This window comes from Nerophis ophidion, linkage group LG01 (genome assembly GCF_033978795.1).
Source record: "Nerophis ophidion isolate RoL-2023_Sa linkage group LG01, RoL_Noph_v1.0, whole genome shotgun sequence".
NCBI lineage: Eukaryota > Metazoa > Chordata > Actinopteri > Syngnathiformes > Syngnathidae > Nerophis > Nerophis ophidion.
This window is the reverse complement of record NC_084611.1, coordinates 24,320,362-24,336,042: the sequence shown is the minus strand read 5'-3', so window position 1 is coordinate 24,336,042 and position 15,681 is coordinate 24,320,362. Positions and strand designations below refer to the sequence as shown.

The 15,681-nt window shown below is 40.4% G+C and overlaps 1 protein-coding gene across 1 annotated transcript in view; it reads left to right on the top strand.

The window, feature by feature from the left end:
- Positions 1-6,967: 6,967 nt before the first annotated feature.
- The window catches only part of LOC133552030 (chondroitin sulfate N-acetylgalactosaminyltransferase 1-like), a 30,647-nt gene continuing 21,933 nt past the window's right edge, over positions 6,968-15,681 (top strand). The window contains exons 1-3 of the mRNA XM_061899305.1: positions 6,968-7,094; positions 10,843-11,382; positions 11,447-11,547. Of these exons, the coding sequence (XP_061755289.1) occupies positions 11,020-11,382; positions 11,447-11,547 (464 nt within the window). The 5' untranslated portion in view covers positions 6,968-7,094; positions 10,843-11,019. The remainder of the gene's footprint in view (positions 7,095-10,842; positions 11,383-11,446; positions 11,548-15,681) is intronic.

Genomic DNA, 15,681 nt, shown 5'->3' with positions numbered 1-15,681 from the left:
AACTAATTTGCCATCGGACACATAAACAAGTTACATATAATCACAACAGGTCGCAACAGAGGGGGCTGGGGTGAGGGTTGGGGCCCTGGAGGCCAACCTGCTGCTATAAAGCGCTACTCAGCCGTCCATCACCTCGAAGGGTAATCAAGCGGCAGTGAAGGCGTTGGGTGGGGGTGGTGTGTGTGTTTGTGTATATGCTCATTGTCTGTGGGTGTAGCGGCGTTGTGTCCATAGGCCCGGAGCCGTTCTGCATGCAATGCAAACAAAGTTTGACTTCCAGTTGTCGTTGAGGAGGGAGGTCAATAGCGTGAGTCCTCGGGGATGTTTACAGAACAGCCTCCTCCTGTTGTTGCAGCGTCAAGGCCATTCGAGGGTGTCTAATCGTAGACTAGGATTTTTGTTTTTCCGCGAGCAGACATTACAATGGCTTGTCTGTTCTATTCGTCCATGTTGGCTCTCATTTCCAATCTTTCCCTTTCAACAAGCTTTATGATGTGATCCATCTTGCGATTCATTTCAAAAATCGCCCTGGACTGTGATCCCACAGCCCGACCCAATCCTTCCATTGCGACAAACAGCCTTTGGGCTCCTTGAGTGGCTGCCGTCGTCTTACGAATTTGACGATACACCAGAACAATGCCCAGCCCAATCAGCAGGTGCCCCGCGATCATGGTTCCAAATAGGTAGATGTCTTCCACGTCCTCGACGGAAAGGACTGAGAGGCACATGATTCTCCATTTGTCCCAGGAATCTCTCACGTACCCTGCAGCAATGGTTCCATCAGGGCAGCCAGGCTCCCCTGAACTTCTTTTCCTCATCAAAAAGATTTTGTCGATTGAGAGTCCAGCTGATCAATTCCATGACTGATGTTTAGATTTGGAGAATAGCGCGAAGAAAGAGGCTTCAAAAAAGTTTAGACAAGACAAGACAAAGAGAGCAAGTGAGAAGAAGACGGGAAGACAAAAAAATGGCAAGACAGACAAGCGCTATATAAATATAATTCACTTCACACTTCACTTTTAGACACTCAAGGACAGCGTTCAAAAACAAAACAATAAAATGAACGGGATAAAGACAACAACAACAAAGATAGATAAAATTTACAGAGAATAAGTCAGGAATAAGTGTGTTTTGAATCTTTATTTGACGAGGGAAATTGAGTTCACGTTGCAAAGGTCCGGTGGTAGTGAGTTCTAAGGATGAAGAGCTGAGCGGCTGAAGGCTCGAGCCCCTATGGGGGACAGTCTATACAAGGAGAAGGTAAGATGGACGGATGACGAGAATCTTAGGGAATGTGAGGTCGTGGCGACATGGAGCAGGGCAGAAAAAAATATGAAGGGGCAATGCCATGGATAGCGTTGAAAGTGAGAAGAATTATTTTTAATTGGTTACGGTGTTTGATGGGTATATGAACAGGGGAGTAATGTTTAATCTAAATGGTAAATCTAAACCTAACTGAAGTGAATTATATTTATATAGCGCTTTTCTCTAGTGACTCAAAGCGCTTTACATAGTGAAACCCAATATCTAAGTTACATTTAAACCAGTGTGGGTGGCACTGGGAGCAGGTGGGTAAAGTGTCTTGCCCAAGGACACAACGGCAGTGACTAGGATGGCGGAAGCAGGAATCGAACCTGCAACCCTCAAGTTGCTGGCACGGCCACTCTACCAACCGAGCTATGCTGTTAAATCTAAATGTGAGTGCTAAATGTTAAATCTAAATCTGAATATCAAATCTAAATGTAAACCTAAATCTTAAATCTAAATGTGAGTGCTAAATCCATCCATCCATTTTCTACCGCTTATTCCCTTTGGGGTGGTGGGGGGCGTTGGTGCCTCTCTCAGCTACAATCGGGCGTAAGGCGGGGTACACCCTGGACAAGTTGCCACCTCATCACAGGGCCAACACAGACAGACAGACAACATTCACACACTAGGGCCAATTTAGTGTTGCCAATCAACCTATCCCCAGGTGCATGTCTTTGGAAGTGGGAGGAAGCCGGAGTACCCGGAGGGAACCCACGCAGTCACGGGGAGAACATGCAAACTCCACACAAACAGATCCCGAGCCCGGAATTGAACCCTGAATACTCAGGACCTTCGTATTGTGAGGCAGACGCACTAACCCCTCTTCCATCGTGCTGCCCTGAGTGCTAAATGTTAAATCTAAATGTAAATCTTAAATCTAAATGTGAGTGCTAAATGTTAAATCTAAATGTAAATCTTGAATCTAAATCTTAAATCTCCAATGTGAGCTAAATGGTAAAAACATTGTCACAGTGTGTATGAACGAAAGCCATCTTTCCTTCATGTTACCTTCATGTGCGGCCATCATTCAGACGTCGGTGCTCTTTTGTGCTGTGAGGAGCATGGAGGAAGATGGAAAAGTAACATACGAACCATGAATTGATTAACGTGGACCTCGACTTAAACAAGTTGAAAAACTTATTCGGGTGTGTGGAGAGGCGCAGCCGACAAACGAGCAGCGGGTCAGGGAACGCTGTAACCCGGCCCAAGATGGCGGCAAAGAGGCGGAGGATGCGGCCGAGCGGAGGGGCAGGGCGTGCCGGGAGCGACGCCGCGATCGAGTTCAGGTGCATGAATCACGCACCCACACACAAATAATAAATCTCCTTGGGCTGTATAAAAGGGCAGCAGCGGAGGAGGGTGAGGCAGAAGATGTTGGCGAGGCAGAAGCAGATGCTGAGCGCAAGAGACGGAGAGCCAAAGGAGCACAGCGACGCGGAAAGCTGAAAAGCAAGCGGAAGAGCGAGCAGGCACGCGGAAGGCTGAAAAGCGACCCGACGAAAGACACAGCTTGTGATTTGAAAAAATAAAAGAGTCAAACCTGCTCAAAACATGTCCTTCCTGGGTGGTCCACTGAACCCGCACGACAACAGCAAGGAACTGTCACAGTTCCTTGCTGTTGTCGTGCCGGAATCATTTTCAACCCCAACTGAATATGGGTTGAAAATTATTTGCAAATCATTGTATTCCGTTTATATTTACATCCAACACAATTTCCCAACTCATATGGAAACAGGGTTTGTACATTTAACATTTAGGTTTAGATTTAACATTTAGATTTAGATGCATTATTTACATTTAGATAGGCTACAGCACCTCCCGCTACCCCAAAAAGGGACAAGCGGTAGAAAACGGATGGATGGATTTAACATTTGTATTTAGATTTACCATTTAAATTTAGATTAAACATTTAGCGCTCACATTTGGATGAAACATTTTGGTTTATATAACTGCTAGAAAAGTGTGACTGACCTTTTACATTCGGCACCCCTATAAAATAGCCAGTTCGTACAGTAATAAGAAAGAGAAAGTACCAATGGGTACTGCAACTCCCAGAATACACTGAAATAGCCGGTGTTTGGTCACGTGACAGATCCTGACATCACATGGACAAAGAGAAGACCTTCTAGAGGAAGGTTCTGTGGTCCGATTAAACAAAAATTGAGCTGTTTGGCCACAACACCCAGCAATATGTTTAGAGGAGAAAAGGTGAGGCTTTTAATCCCAGGAACACCACCCTACTGTCAAGAATGGTGGTGGTAGTATCATGATCTGGATCTGTTTTGCTGCTAATGGAGCTGGTGCTTTAAATGGGACAATGAAAAAGGAGGTGCAGAGGGGTGCGTGGTCTGTGGGCCCGCCTCGGAGCGGGGCATGTAAGGACTGGCATCGAAGCCAGCGGCAGGTGAGTAGATTTGATAGCTGGTGCTGGTCATCTAATCACCTGTCGCCCTTATTAGTAGCAGCCGGACCGAGACACGTGGTTGGAGTTGGAGAGAGAGAGAGACACACACACACGCGCTGGAGAGCAGAACATAGCAGCAAGAGAGACTGAGGCTGAAAGTTCAAGTGCGTTTGCTGCAGAGTGGACTTCATGAAACATTATTGAATCCAGAATACCTGGCTCCCGTGCCAGTGTGTGGTGATCAGGAGAACCCACTAGAGTGGTGTTTTTCAACCACTGTGCCGCGGCGTGAGATACAGTCTGGTGTGCCGTGGGAGATGGTCTAATTTCACCTATTTGGGTTAAACATATTTTTTGCAAACCAGTAATTATAGTCTGCAAATGATGTGTTGTTGTTGAGTGTCGGTGCTGTCTAGAGCTCCTCCATATCAGTAGGTGGCAGCCGGTAGCTAATTGATTTGTAGATGTCGGAAACAGCGGGAGGCAGTATGTAAAAAGGTGTCTAATGCTTAGAACCAAAAATAAACAAAAGGTGGGTGCCCCTAATAAAAGGCATTGAAGCTTAGGGAAGGCTATGCAGAACCAAACTAAAACTGAACGGGCTACAAAAGTAAACAAATACAGAATGCTGGACGACAGCAAAGACTTACTGTGGAGCAAAGACGGCATCCACAATGTACAACCGAACATGACATGACAATCAACAATGTCCCCACAAAGAAAGATGAAAACAACTAAAATATACTTGATTGCTAAAACAAAGTAGACGCGGGAAATATCGCATAAAGGAAGACATGAAACTGCTACAGTAAAATACCAACAAAAAAAAGAGAAAAAGCCACAAAAATGAGAGTGCAAGACAAGAAGTAAAACACTACACACAGGAAAACAGCCAAAAAGTGAAAATAAGTCATGATGTGATGTGACAGGTGGTCACAGTACACCTACTTTGAGACAAGAGCTATAGTGATGCATGCTTGCTTGTGCTTTAAAGGGGACCATTATCACCAAACCTATGTAAGCGTCAATATATACCTTGATGTTGCAGAAAAAAGACCATGTATTTTTTTAACCGATTTCCGAACTCTAAATGGGTGAATTTTGGCAAATTAAACGCCTCTGTTTATCGGTCTTTTAGCGATGACGTCAGAACGTGACGTCACCGAGGTAACACACCCGCCATATTCATTTTCACATTACAAACACCGGTCTCAGCTCTGTTATTTTCCGTTTTCTCGACTTATTTTTTGGAACCTTGAAGACATCATGCCTCGTCGGTGTTTTGTCGGAGGGTGTAACAACACTAACAGAGAGGGATTCAAGTTGCACCACTGGCAAGAAATCTGCCGCCAGACCCCCATTGAATGTACCAGAGTGTCTTCACAATGCTAAGACAGACATGGCACAGAGATGTATGGATAACCTGCAGATGCATTTGCAACGATTAAGTCAACGAAATCACTAAGGCCTGACTTATGTGCTAATCAGACATATTTGGTCACAACATGACTGCCAGCTAATCGATGCTAACATGCTATGCTAATCGATGCTAACATGCTATTTACGCTAGCTGTATGTACATTTGAAACTAGATATCCACATTTAATGCCAAACAAACACTTACCAATCGACGGATTTAAGTTGCTTCAGTGTCACAAGATGCAAAAGTCCTGATCGTTTGGTCTGCACATTTTACCGCCGATGCTAATAAGGCAGCCATGCTATGAGCCACTTCATTAGGTACACCCACGCTATGGCCGAATAGCGTCAATAGCTTTAGTTTCTTCTTCGATTTCTTTTTTGCTATCTGCCTCCATACTCCGACCATCTGTTACATGCGTAATCTGTTGAATCGCTTAAGCCGCTGAAATCCGAGTCTGAATCCGAGCTAATGTCGCTATATCTTGCTGTGGTAACCGCCATGTTGTTTGTATTGGCAGCCCTGTATGACGTCACAGGGAAATGGATAGTGGTTTCGAAGATAGCGAAAATAAGGCACTTAAAAGCTTTATTTAGGGGACCGGTAAAATTTTGAAAAAAACGTCAAAATATACAACAAGCCACTGGGAACTGATCTTTATTGTTTTTAACCCTTTTGAAATTGTGATAATGTTCCCCTTTAAGGTCATATCCAATAATTGCGACAACCACAAAATTTGCTGTTAAGTGTGTTTCCATTTTAAATAATTTCTGCTGGTGGTTTGCCTCCGCATTTTTTCAACGCAAAAAATGTGCCTCGGCTCAAAAAAAGGTTGAAAAACACTGCACTAGAGGGTAACCTCTACAGGAGGATTACCTCCAAATTCTTCAGGACAACCTAAAATCATCAGCCCGGAGGTTGGGTGTTGGCCGCAGTTTGGTGTTGCAACAGGACAATGACCCCAAACACACGTCAAAAGTGGTAAAGGAATGGCTAAATCAGGCTAGACTTAAGGTTTTAGTCCTGACATAAACGTGTGGACAATGCTGAAGAAACAGGTCCATGTCAGAAAACATCAAATTTAGCTGAACTGCACCAATTTTGCCAAGATGAGTGGTCAAAAATTCAACCAGAAGCTTGTGGATGGCTACCAAAAGCGCCTTTTTGCAGTGAAACTTGCCAAAGGACATGTAACCAAATATTAACATTGCTGTATGTATACTTTTGACCCAGCAGATTTGGTCACACTTTCAGTAGACCCATAATAAATTCATAAAAGAACCAAACTTCATGATTTTTTTTTTGTGACCAACAAGTATGTACTCCAATCACTCTATCACACACACAAAAAAGGAATTGTAGAAAGTATTGGGGACTGAAGACAACCATGACAGTATGTTCTTTACAAGTGTATGTAAACTTTTGACCGCGACTGTATGTGTTAATTACACATTTTAGCACTGCTAAATCTAACGACGGCCTTAGAGGTTTGCACAGTACTGCAGTTGCAAGCAATGAAACATGCCTAAACCAACACAAGCTTCCTGTAACAACATCCATCCATCCATCCATCTATTTTCCACCGCTTGTCACTCTCGGGGGTCGCTGAGAGGGCAAGGGGGGCTGAGGCCTGTCTCAAAACATAAATACATAAAAATAGGCAAAAATATGGGTTAATCGCAGGTGAAAAAGGGTCAAACTGCATGTGTACATTGCCACACGGAAAGTGCAAGACCCCAATTACCCAAAACAGCAGCGCCATGCAAGCATGAGGGAGGTGCTGGGGAAAAGGTGGAGACTGAAGGATTGTATACAAAGATGCATGCAGAGGCTCACTTTGCTCCTGCAGGAGCACTTCAAACCTCATGTCACCTTTACTTGAACACTTGCACACCTTGTGATTTGTTGTTTTTACTTTTTTTTGTTGTGATTACCAGCACAGTGACAGATTTCCATCAGATGGTGAGTACACATATTTTTCCGCTGCTCACTCACTTATAAAGCATCCGGCTAAGGCTATTTAGATATTTTACTACATTAATATCAATGTCAAAATATGTTAGAACTGCTCATGTTGGTAAACAGTCTGAAAAAGTCTACATTGTAAAAACATGTGTCTGCAACATTCTTCTCTCTTGCAGCCACACACACATACGCACACACATGCATGCACACACACGTACACACACACACACACACACGCACGCACATTCTTGTATTTGTTACCTTCTTGAGACTGCCGAGTTAAAGTTAAAGTACCAATGATTGTCACACACACACTATGTATGGTGAAACGTGTCTTCTGTACTTGACCCATCCTCTTGTTCACCCCATGGGAGATGAGGGGAGCAGTGAGCATCAGCGGTGGTCACGCCCGGGAATTATTTTGGTTATTAAACCCACAATTCCAACCCTTTGTGCTGAGTGCCAAGCAGGGAGATAATGAGACCCATTTTTATAGTCTTTGGTATGACTTGGCCGGGGTTTGAACTCACGAACTACCGATCTCAGGACGGACACTCTACCCAAAAGGCCACTGAGCAGAAAAATGCCTACCTTTAGTATTATGATAAAAGTCATATTTTTACTCAACGCAAGTCAAAATTTTACAAGGAAAAACTGAATATTTGTGCAATATAATGATAAAAGATGGAATTTTACTGAATAACAGTCGCAATTTTACAAGAAAAGCTTAACATTTTGGCAATTTTATGAAAAGAGACGTAATTTTACTCGAAAAAAGTCACAATTTTATAAGAAAACTTTATAACTTTGGCAATTTTATAGTAATAAGCAGAATTTTACTTGACAAAATTATGACAGGGTTTTTTCCCGGCGATGAATAGGGAAGTCCTTCTTTAGCTGCCGTCTTGTTTTATCATATATTGCTGCCTGTGCACCTGTCAATGCTTTACTTTTGTATGCACATTAAATCAACACAAAATCCTGACTTTGGAGCAATGTTCACATACAATGTTCATATTTGGCTCTCTATTAGATGCAATGGTTTTCCGTATTGGGACCATGATTTCGGTCCTAACTTGTCAACCAGACCTCATATGGAGGGTACTTTTCCTTGTTGATGTCTCAAGAAGGGTAGAAATACAAGAACACACACACACACACACACACACACACACACACACACACACACACACACACACACACACACACACACACACACACACACACACACACACAGAGAGTGGGCTATACATGGGTGGATCTGGAAACATAGGCAGCTCTTTCATGAGATCGGCCTCTACCTGTGTAATAAAGGGGCAACTGTGCTAGGAATAAGCTGAGGATGGCAACACACATAGAGACAAGATTGTGTTTGTCATTTCAGCCTGGTAGCATTCAGAGGGCCAAAAAAAAGTTAACATTTTATGTTTGTGTGATTATGCAGCGCTGCAAAACACATTTTAAACTTGATGGATCATTGAGTTTAAATTTGGTCGTAAAACATCAAACACAGAAACTTGCTCGAGTAATTATTATATAATGTAATTGTCTTCAAATTTAATCATTCGTATTGCACGTAAATAAAATATAACACCATGTCATGAATTGCACTGAGAAAAATATAGTACCGTAATTTTTGGACTATAAAGTGCATCTAAATATAAGCTGCACCCACTTAATTTTATTAATATTTTTACGTATACTCGTTTTTGCTCCCACATTTGTCTCGGGATGGGTCGCCTCTGAGTTTGTGCTGCCTTTTTTGACAGACAGTGGTCCGGCTTTTCGAGGCCTGTTGTTGGTGGTGGATTTCCTTTTTACGCGTGGTGGTCTTTTTCCTTTTTCGATTTCTTTGGGCTTTGGAATATATATACATATATATATATATATATATATATATATATATATATATATATATATATATATATATATATATCCAACCATTTCCTACCGCTTATTCCCTTTGGGGTCGCGGGGGGGCACTGGTGCCTATCTCAGCTACAGTATATATATATATATATATATATATATATATATATATATATATATATATATAAATACATATATATATATAAATACATATATATATATATATATATATATATATATATATATATATATATATATATATATATATATATATATATATATGTCTTGATTGGATTATCCAGAGAATAGTGCTCGATACCGTGGTAGAGCGCAATATGTAGGTGTGGGGAAAAAATCACAAGACTACTTCATCTCTACAGATCTGTTTCATGAGGGGTTCCCTCAATCATCAGGAAATCTCCTGATGATTGAGGGAACCCCTCATGAAACAGATCTGTAGAGATGAAGTAGTCTTGTGATTTTTTTCCCACACCTATATATATATATATATATATATATATATATACATATATTTTCTATAGAAATACATCTGAATATACAGATGTATTTCTATAAAAAAAAAAAATAAATAAATAAAATATATATACATATATATATATATATTCTATAGAAATACATCTGTATATACTGACATTTGGGTGTAGATTATTATATATATATATATATATATATATATATATATATATATATATATATATATATATATATATATGTATATATTCTATAGAAATACATCTGTATATACTGACATTTGTGTGTGGATTATTTTATATATATATATTTCCATCTATATATATAAATATATATACACATATATACAAACACATATACTGTATATATGTATATATATATATATATATATATATATATATATATATATATATATATATATATATATGTTTTGATTGGATTATCCAGAGAATAGTGCTCGATACCGTGGTAGAGCGCAATGTGTAGGTGTGGGAAAAAATCACAAGACAAGAGATGAAGTAGTCTTGTGATTTTTTCCCACACCTACATATATATATATATATATATATATATATATTATTATTATATTATATATTATGTATTGATAATAAACCATAGTATTCAGTACTATAATATTTATTATGTATTTCATATTGAACGTTTTTGACTAAAAATTAGGACTAACAAAATTATTGAGTTAATGCATGTTATTTATCCCCAAAAAGTATCACATTAATCATGTGAAGTGAATTATATTTTATATAGCGCTTTTTCTCTCGTGACTCAAAGCGCTTTACATAGTGAAACCCATTACCTAAGTTACATTCAAACCAGTGTGGGTGGCACTGGGAACAGGTGGGTAAAGTGTCTTGCCCAAGGACACAACGGCAGTGACTAGGATGACGGAAGCGGGAATCGAACCTGCAACCCTCAAGTTGCTGGCACGGCCACTCTACCAAACGAGCTAAACTGGTTGTGTTGTATTGGATTAAACATGATTAACCCAAATTAAACAGTGTCATTAATCTGATTAAAGAAATCTAATCATTAATTCCAAATAGGAAAACCAAATAAAAAAAATATAAAACATTATGAACCTAAGACAAATGTTTATTTAGAACACTTTTCATACATTTTCTAAAATCTGATTATAAATATTTGTATTTATTTATACAAATAAATATAAGAGTATTATTTTCTGTGTGCCTTAACGAATAAAGCAACAGTCAAAAGTTTGGAAAAAAAAATCCTCATTTTAAAAGTATAAGCAACAAACTTTTGACTGGGACCAATTAATACTGCTCAGTTTTCATGACTCAATTTATTTTTTATTTATTTGTATTGTTAATTGCCAGGCTTTTAAGTATATTTTCTCTCATTTTAGGAGCTTCAACTGCTCGTTGATCATATCTGGACTTGATATGACGCCGGAAAAATGGACACACGGTGAAGATGTTGCCTGTGGGAAAGTAGCAACCTAAACCAAGTCACATCTTTATCAGTACTGTCTTGCTCCACGAGTTATGGATGACCGATTGATTTGTCATCTTATGATTTAACCATGTTTAAAAGATGGCTGCTGGCCCTGCTCGCCCGGGTCAGCCTGGTAGTGCTGGGCCTCTGCTGCTGCATGGCTTTGTTCTACCTCCTGGCCTGCAGGCCTGGATCCAGGGGCCTCCAGGACCATCCCCTGTGGTCCTCAGGCACCACCAGCAAGGAGGGGTACATGGCACTGCTGCAGGAGAGGGAGGACTCCCATAAGCATTACATAGACAGCCTGACCAAGCAGATAGCGGAGCTCAAGGAGGCGCTCCAGGAGAGGACTCAGCAGCTGCAGGAGTCTCTGGAGAAAGCCAAAACCAAAGGGATACTGCCCCTGGGCTTGGAGAGTCTGCACAAAACCCCCACACAGTCTGACCTGAAGGTAGCGCCACCAGGTATGGTTTAAATGATAAGAGGAGTAAAGCGACGTCCTTGTGGTCTTGCAGGAGTTCTTCCGCTCACAGCTGAAGAAAGCCGAGGTCAACACTGGCATGGCGCTACCTGACGAGTACGCCGTGGTTCCTTTTGAAGCTTTCACCCTGCGCAGGTGAGCTTCGTCTTTGGGGAAAACGTTTTGTAAGATGTGTAAGTTACCCATGCCTTGGGTACTAATACACCCCCATACAATCACAGATGCTGGCTTTTGAACTTTGCGCCTATAACAATCCGAATGGTTATTTTCCTTTTTGTTCCGGAGGACACCACGTCCTCTGTTTCCAAACTCGTCAGACCACAGAACACCTTTCCACTTTGCATCAGTCCATCTTAGGTGAGCTCAGGCCCAGCCAGGCCGGTGGCGTTTCAGGGTGTTGTTGATAAATGGGTTTGGCTTTGCATAGTAGAGTTTTAACTTGCACTTACAGATGTAGCGACCAACTGTTGTTACTGACAGTAGTTTTATGAAGTGTTCCTGAGCCCATGTGGTGATATCTTTTACACAATGATGTCGGTTTTTAATGCAGTACCGCCTGAGGGGTCAAAGGTCCGAAATATCATCGCTTACGTGCAGTGATTTCTCCAGATTCTCTGAACCTTTTGATGATTTTACGGACTGTAGATGGTAAAATCCCTAAATACCTTGCAATAGCTCGTTGAGAAATGTTGTTCTAAAACTGTTCGACAATTTGCTTACAAAGTGGTGACCCTCACCCCATCCTTGTTTGTGAATTACTTAGCATTTCATGGAAGCTGCTTTTATACCCAATTATGGCACCCAACTGTTCCCAATTAGCCTGCACATTTGTGGGATGTTCCATATAAGGGTTTGATGAGCACTCCTCAACTTTATCAGTATTTTTGCCACCTTTCCCAACTTCTTTGTCACGTGTTGCTGGCATCAAATTCTCAAGTTATTTGCAAAAATAAAAATGTTTATCAGTTTGAACATCAAATATGTTGTCTTTGTAGCATATTCAACCCATATTCAACTGAATATGGGTTGAAAAGGATTTGCAATTCACTGTCTTCCGTTTATAATTACATTTAACACAATTTTCCAACTCATATGAAAAAACGGGGTTTGTATTACACTAGTAGCTCTAGGGCAGGGGTGTCAAACGTACGACCCGAGGGCCGGATCAGGCCCGCAAACAGGTTTTATCCGGCTCACGGGATGAGTTTGCTAAGTATAAAAATGACCCTGAAATGTTTTAATGAAAAAAACAGCTGTTCTAAATGTGTTCACTGGATGTCTCAATAGCAATTCTTTGTATCTTTGTAGATGATGCTACATATGTACAAAATAAACCACATGCTGGAAAATGATCAAACTACATAATCGACATACTGTAATTTGATTTTGATATTACATTTTTTATCTTGATAGATGGAAAATGAACACCATTGAGTTAGTTGACTGATGAATATCATCACATACTTTATTTAGAAAATATAAATAACCACAAATAAAGTATATATCGTAGCGGTTGCTTTAAGGAAATAATTCACCACACTTGTTTACTTGACTTTGTTGTCATTATTTACTGTCATTGTTGTATTGTGCACATAACAATGTTGTTCTTGTTTAGCATTCCTATATGCAGTTAAAGGGGAACATTATCACCAGACCTATGTAAGCGTCAATATATACCTTGATGTTGCAGAAAAAAGACCATATGTTTTTTTAACCGATTTCCGAACTCTAAAAGGGTGAATTAGGCGATTTAAACGCCTTTCAATTGTTCGCTGTTGGAGCGATGACCTTTCACCCGTGACGTTACAATGGGAAGCAATCCACCATTTTCTCAAACACATTATACACACAAGTCAAATCAGCTCTGTTATTTTACGTTTTTTCGACTGTTTTCCGTAACTTGGAGACATCGTCGGAGAGTGTAACAACACGATTAGGGAAGAATTAAAGTTGTCTTACGTGGAGTGTGCATCGATTAGCACGGCATGCTAATCGATGCTAACATGGCAGAAATGGCAAGAATGTGTGGATATCCTGCGACACTTAAAGCAGATATATTTCCAATGATAAAGTCAACGAAATCACAAAGGTGAGTTTTGTTGATGTTATGGACTTATGTGCTAATCAGACATATTTGGTCATGGCATGACTGCCACTTAGTTGATGCTAACATGCTATTTAGGCTAGCTGTATGTACATTTGTAGCTATATTTGCATCCAGCCTTTCCCTCCACCCACATTTAATGCCAAACAAAGACTTACCAATCGACAGATTTAAGTTGCTCCTGTGGTGAAAAGATGCAATCGTTGGTTAGAAGGCGATCGCCGAATAGCTTCAATAGCTATTCGCTCAATAGCGTCAGTTTCTTCTTCAATTTTGTTTTCGCTATCTGCCTCCACACTCCAACCATTCGTTTCAATACATGCATAATCTGTTGAATGGTTTAAGCCGCTGAAATCTGAGTCTGAATCCGAGCTAATGTTGCTATATCTTGCTGTTCTATCCGCCATGTTGTTTGTATTGGCATCACTAAGTGATGTCACAGGAAAATGGACGGATGGATTTACGGATAGCGAAAATCAGGCACTTTAAAGCCTTTTTTCGGGATATTCCAGGATGGGTAAAATTTTGAAAAAAACTTCTAAAAATAAAATAAACCACTGGGAACTGATTTGTATTGGTTTTAACCCTTCTGTAATTGTGATAATGTTCCCCTTTAAGAGTGAGTAATTGGGAGCAGCCCTTTTAATTGACCGTCAGGAGATTCTCCCAAAGGTGGGGGTTTGTTGCGACCGGCATTTTGAGTCGCTCGATGTTAGGAGTCATTCACTCTCGTCTTTGATGACTAAACGACGCACAAGTTTTTGTGTGTCAAACGATACTTCAAGTTGTCTTGCTTTCACACGACAAGCGCAACAATATACTATTAACCGCAATAGGTAAGTGAAAAACAAAACAAAAAAACAACAACATTATGCTTTGTACAATTTCAGAATGCACTTCTTCTATTAAACAAAGAAAACAATCTGAAGTTGTCTTTATTTTTAAGTTATCGTGCCGTGATTTTAACAGTCCGGCCGACTTGGGAGTAGATTTTTCTCCATGTGGCCCCCGATCTAAAATGAATTTGACACCCCTGCTTTAGGGGATGTTTAACTTTTACAGAAACTCAAATGACAAACTGAGAGAAGAGGTTTAAAAAAGTGTTGTTTTGACTATTTATTTGAAATTATATTGCGGTTGAAAACTAACTTGTACTGTGCTAAAAACATGCCATCCTGTCGGGGTCGTGGAGGGTGCAGGAGCCTATCCCAGATGCAAGATGTGGATTCATCTGACCTTTGACCTCAACAGACGGCGCCACACCCCTGTCTTAAATCAACTGATGTGATTTTTTTTAGATTTTTGTCCCTAAAATGTAAAGTTTGGGACCAAGAGCGCACCAGAGATAAACATTTACTGAGCTCACCTTTGACCTTTATTATGTGCACAGAAAAATAAAATGAAGCTTATAGCGCCACCAAGAGGAAAAGTGTTAAAATGGTGACTTTTACGAGATGTTTCACATAACTGTACATCAGGAGTCTCACACTCAATTTACAGTGGGGCAAAAAAGTATTTAGTCAGCCACCGATTGTGCAAGTTCTCCCACTTAAAATGATGACAGAGGTCTGTAATTTTCATCATAAGTACACTTCAACTGTGAGAGACAGAATGTGAAAAAAAAATCCAGGATTTCACATTGTAGGAATTTTAAAGAATTTATTTGTAAATTATGGTGGAAAATAAGTATTTGGTCAACCATTCAAAGCTCTCACTGATGGAAGAAGGTTTTGGCTCAAAATCTCACGATACATGGCCCCATTCATTCTTTCCTTAACACGGATCAATCGTCCTGTCCCCTTAGCAGAAAAACAGCCCCGAAGCATGATGTTTCCACCCCCGTGCTTCACAGTAGGTATGGTGTTCTTGGGATGCAACTCAGTATTTTTCTTCCTCCAAACACGACGAGTTGAGTTTATACCAAAATGGATACATGGATGATACAGCAGAGGATTGGGAGAATGTCATGTGGTCAGATGAAACCAAAATAGAACTTTTTGGTGTAAACTCAACTCGTCGTGTTTGGAGGAAGAAGAATACTGAGTTGCATCCCAAGAACACCAGACCTACTGTGAGGCATGGGGGTGGAAACATCATGCTTTGGGGCTGTTTTTCTGCTAAGGGGACAGGGCGATTGATCCGTGTTAAGGAAAGAATGAATGGGC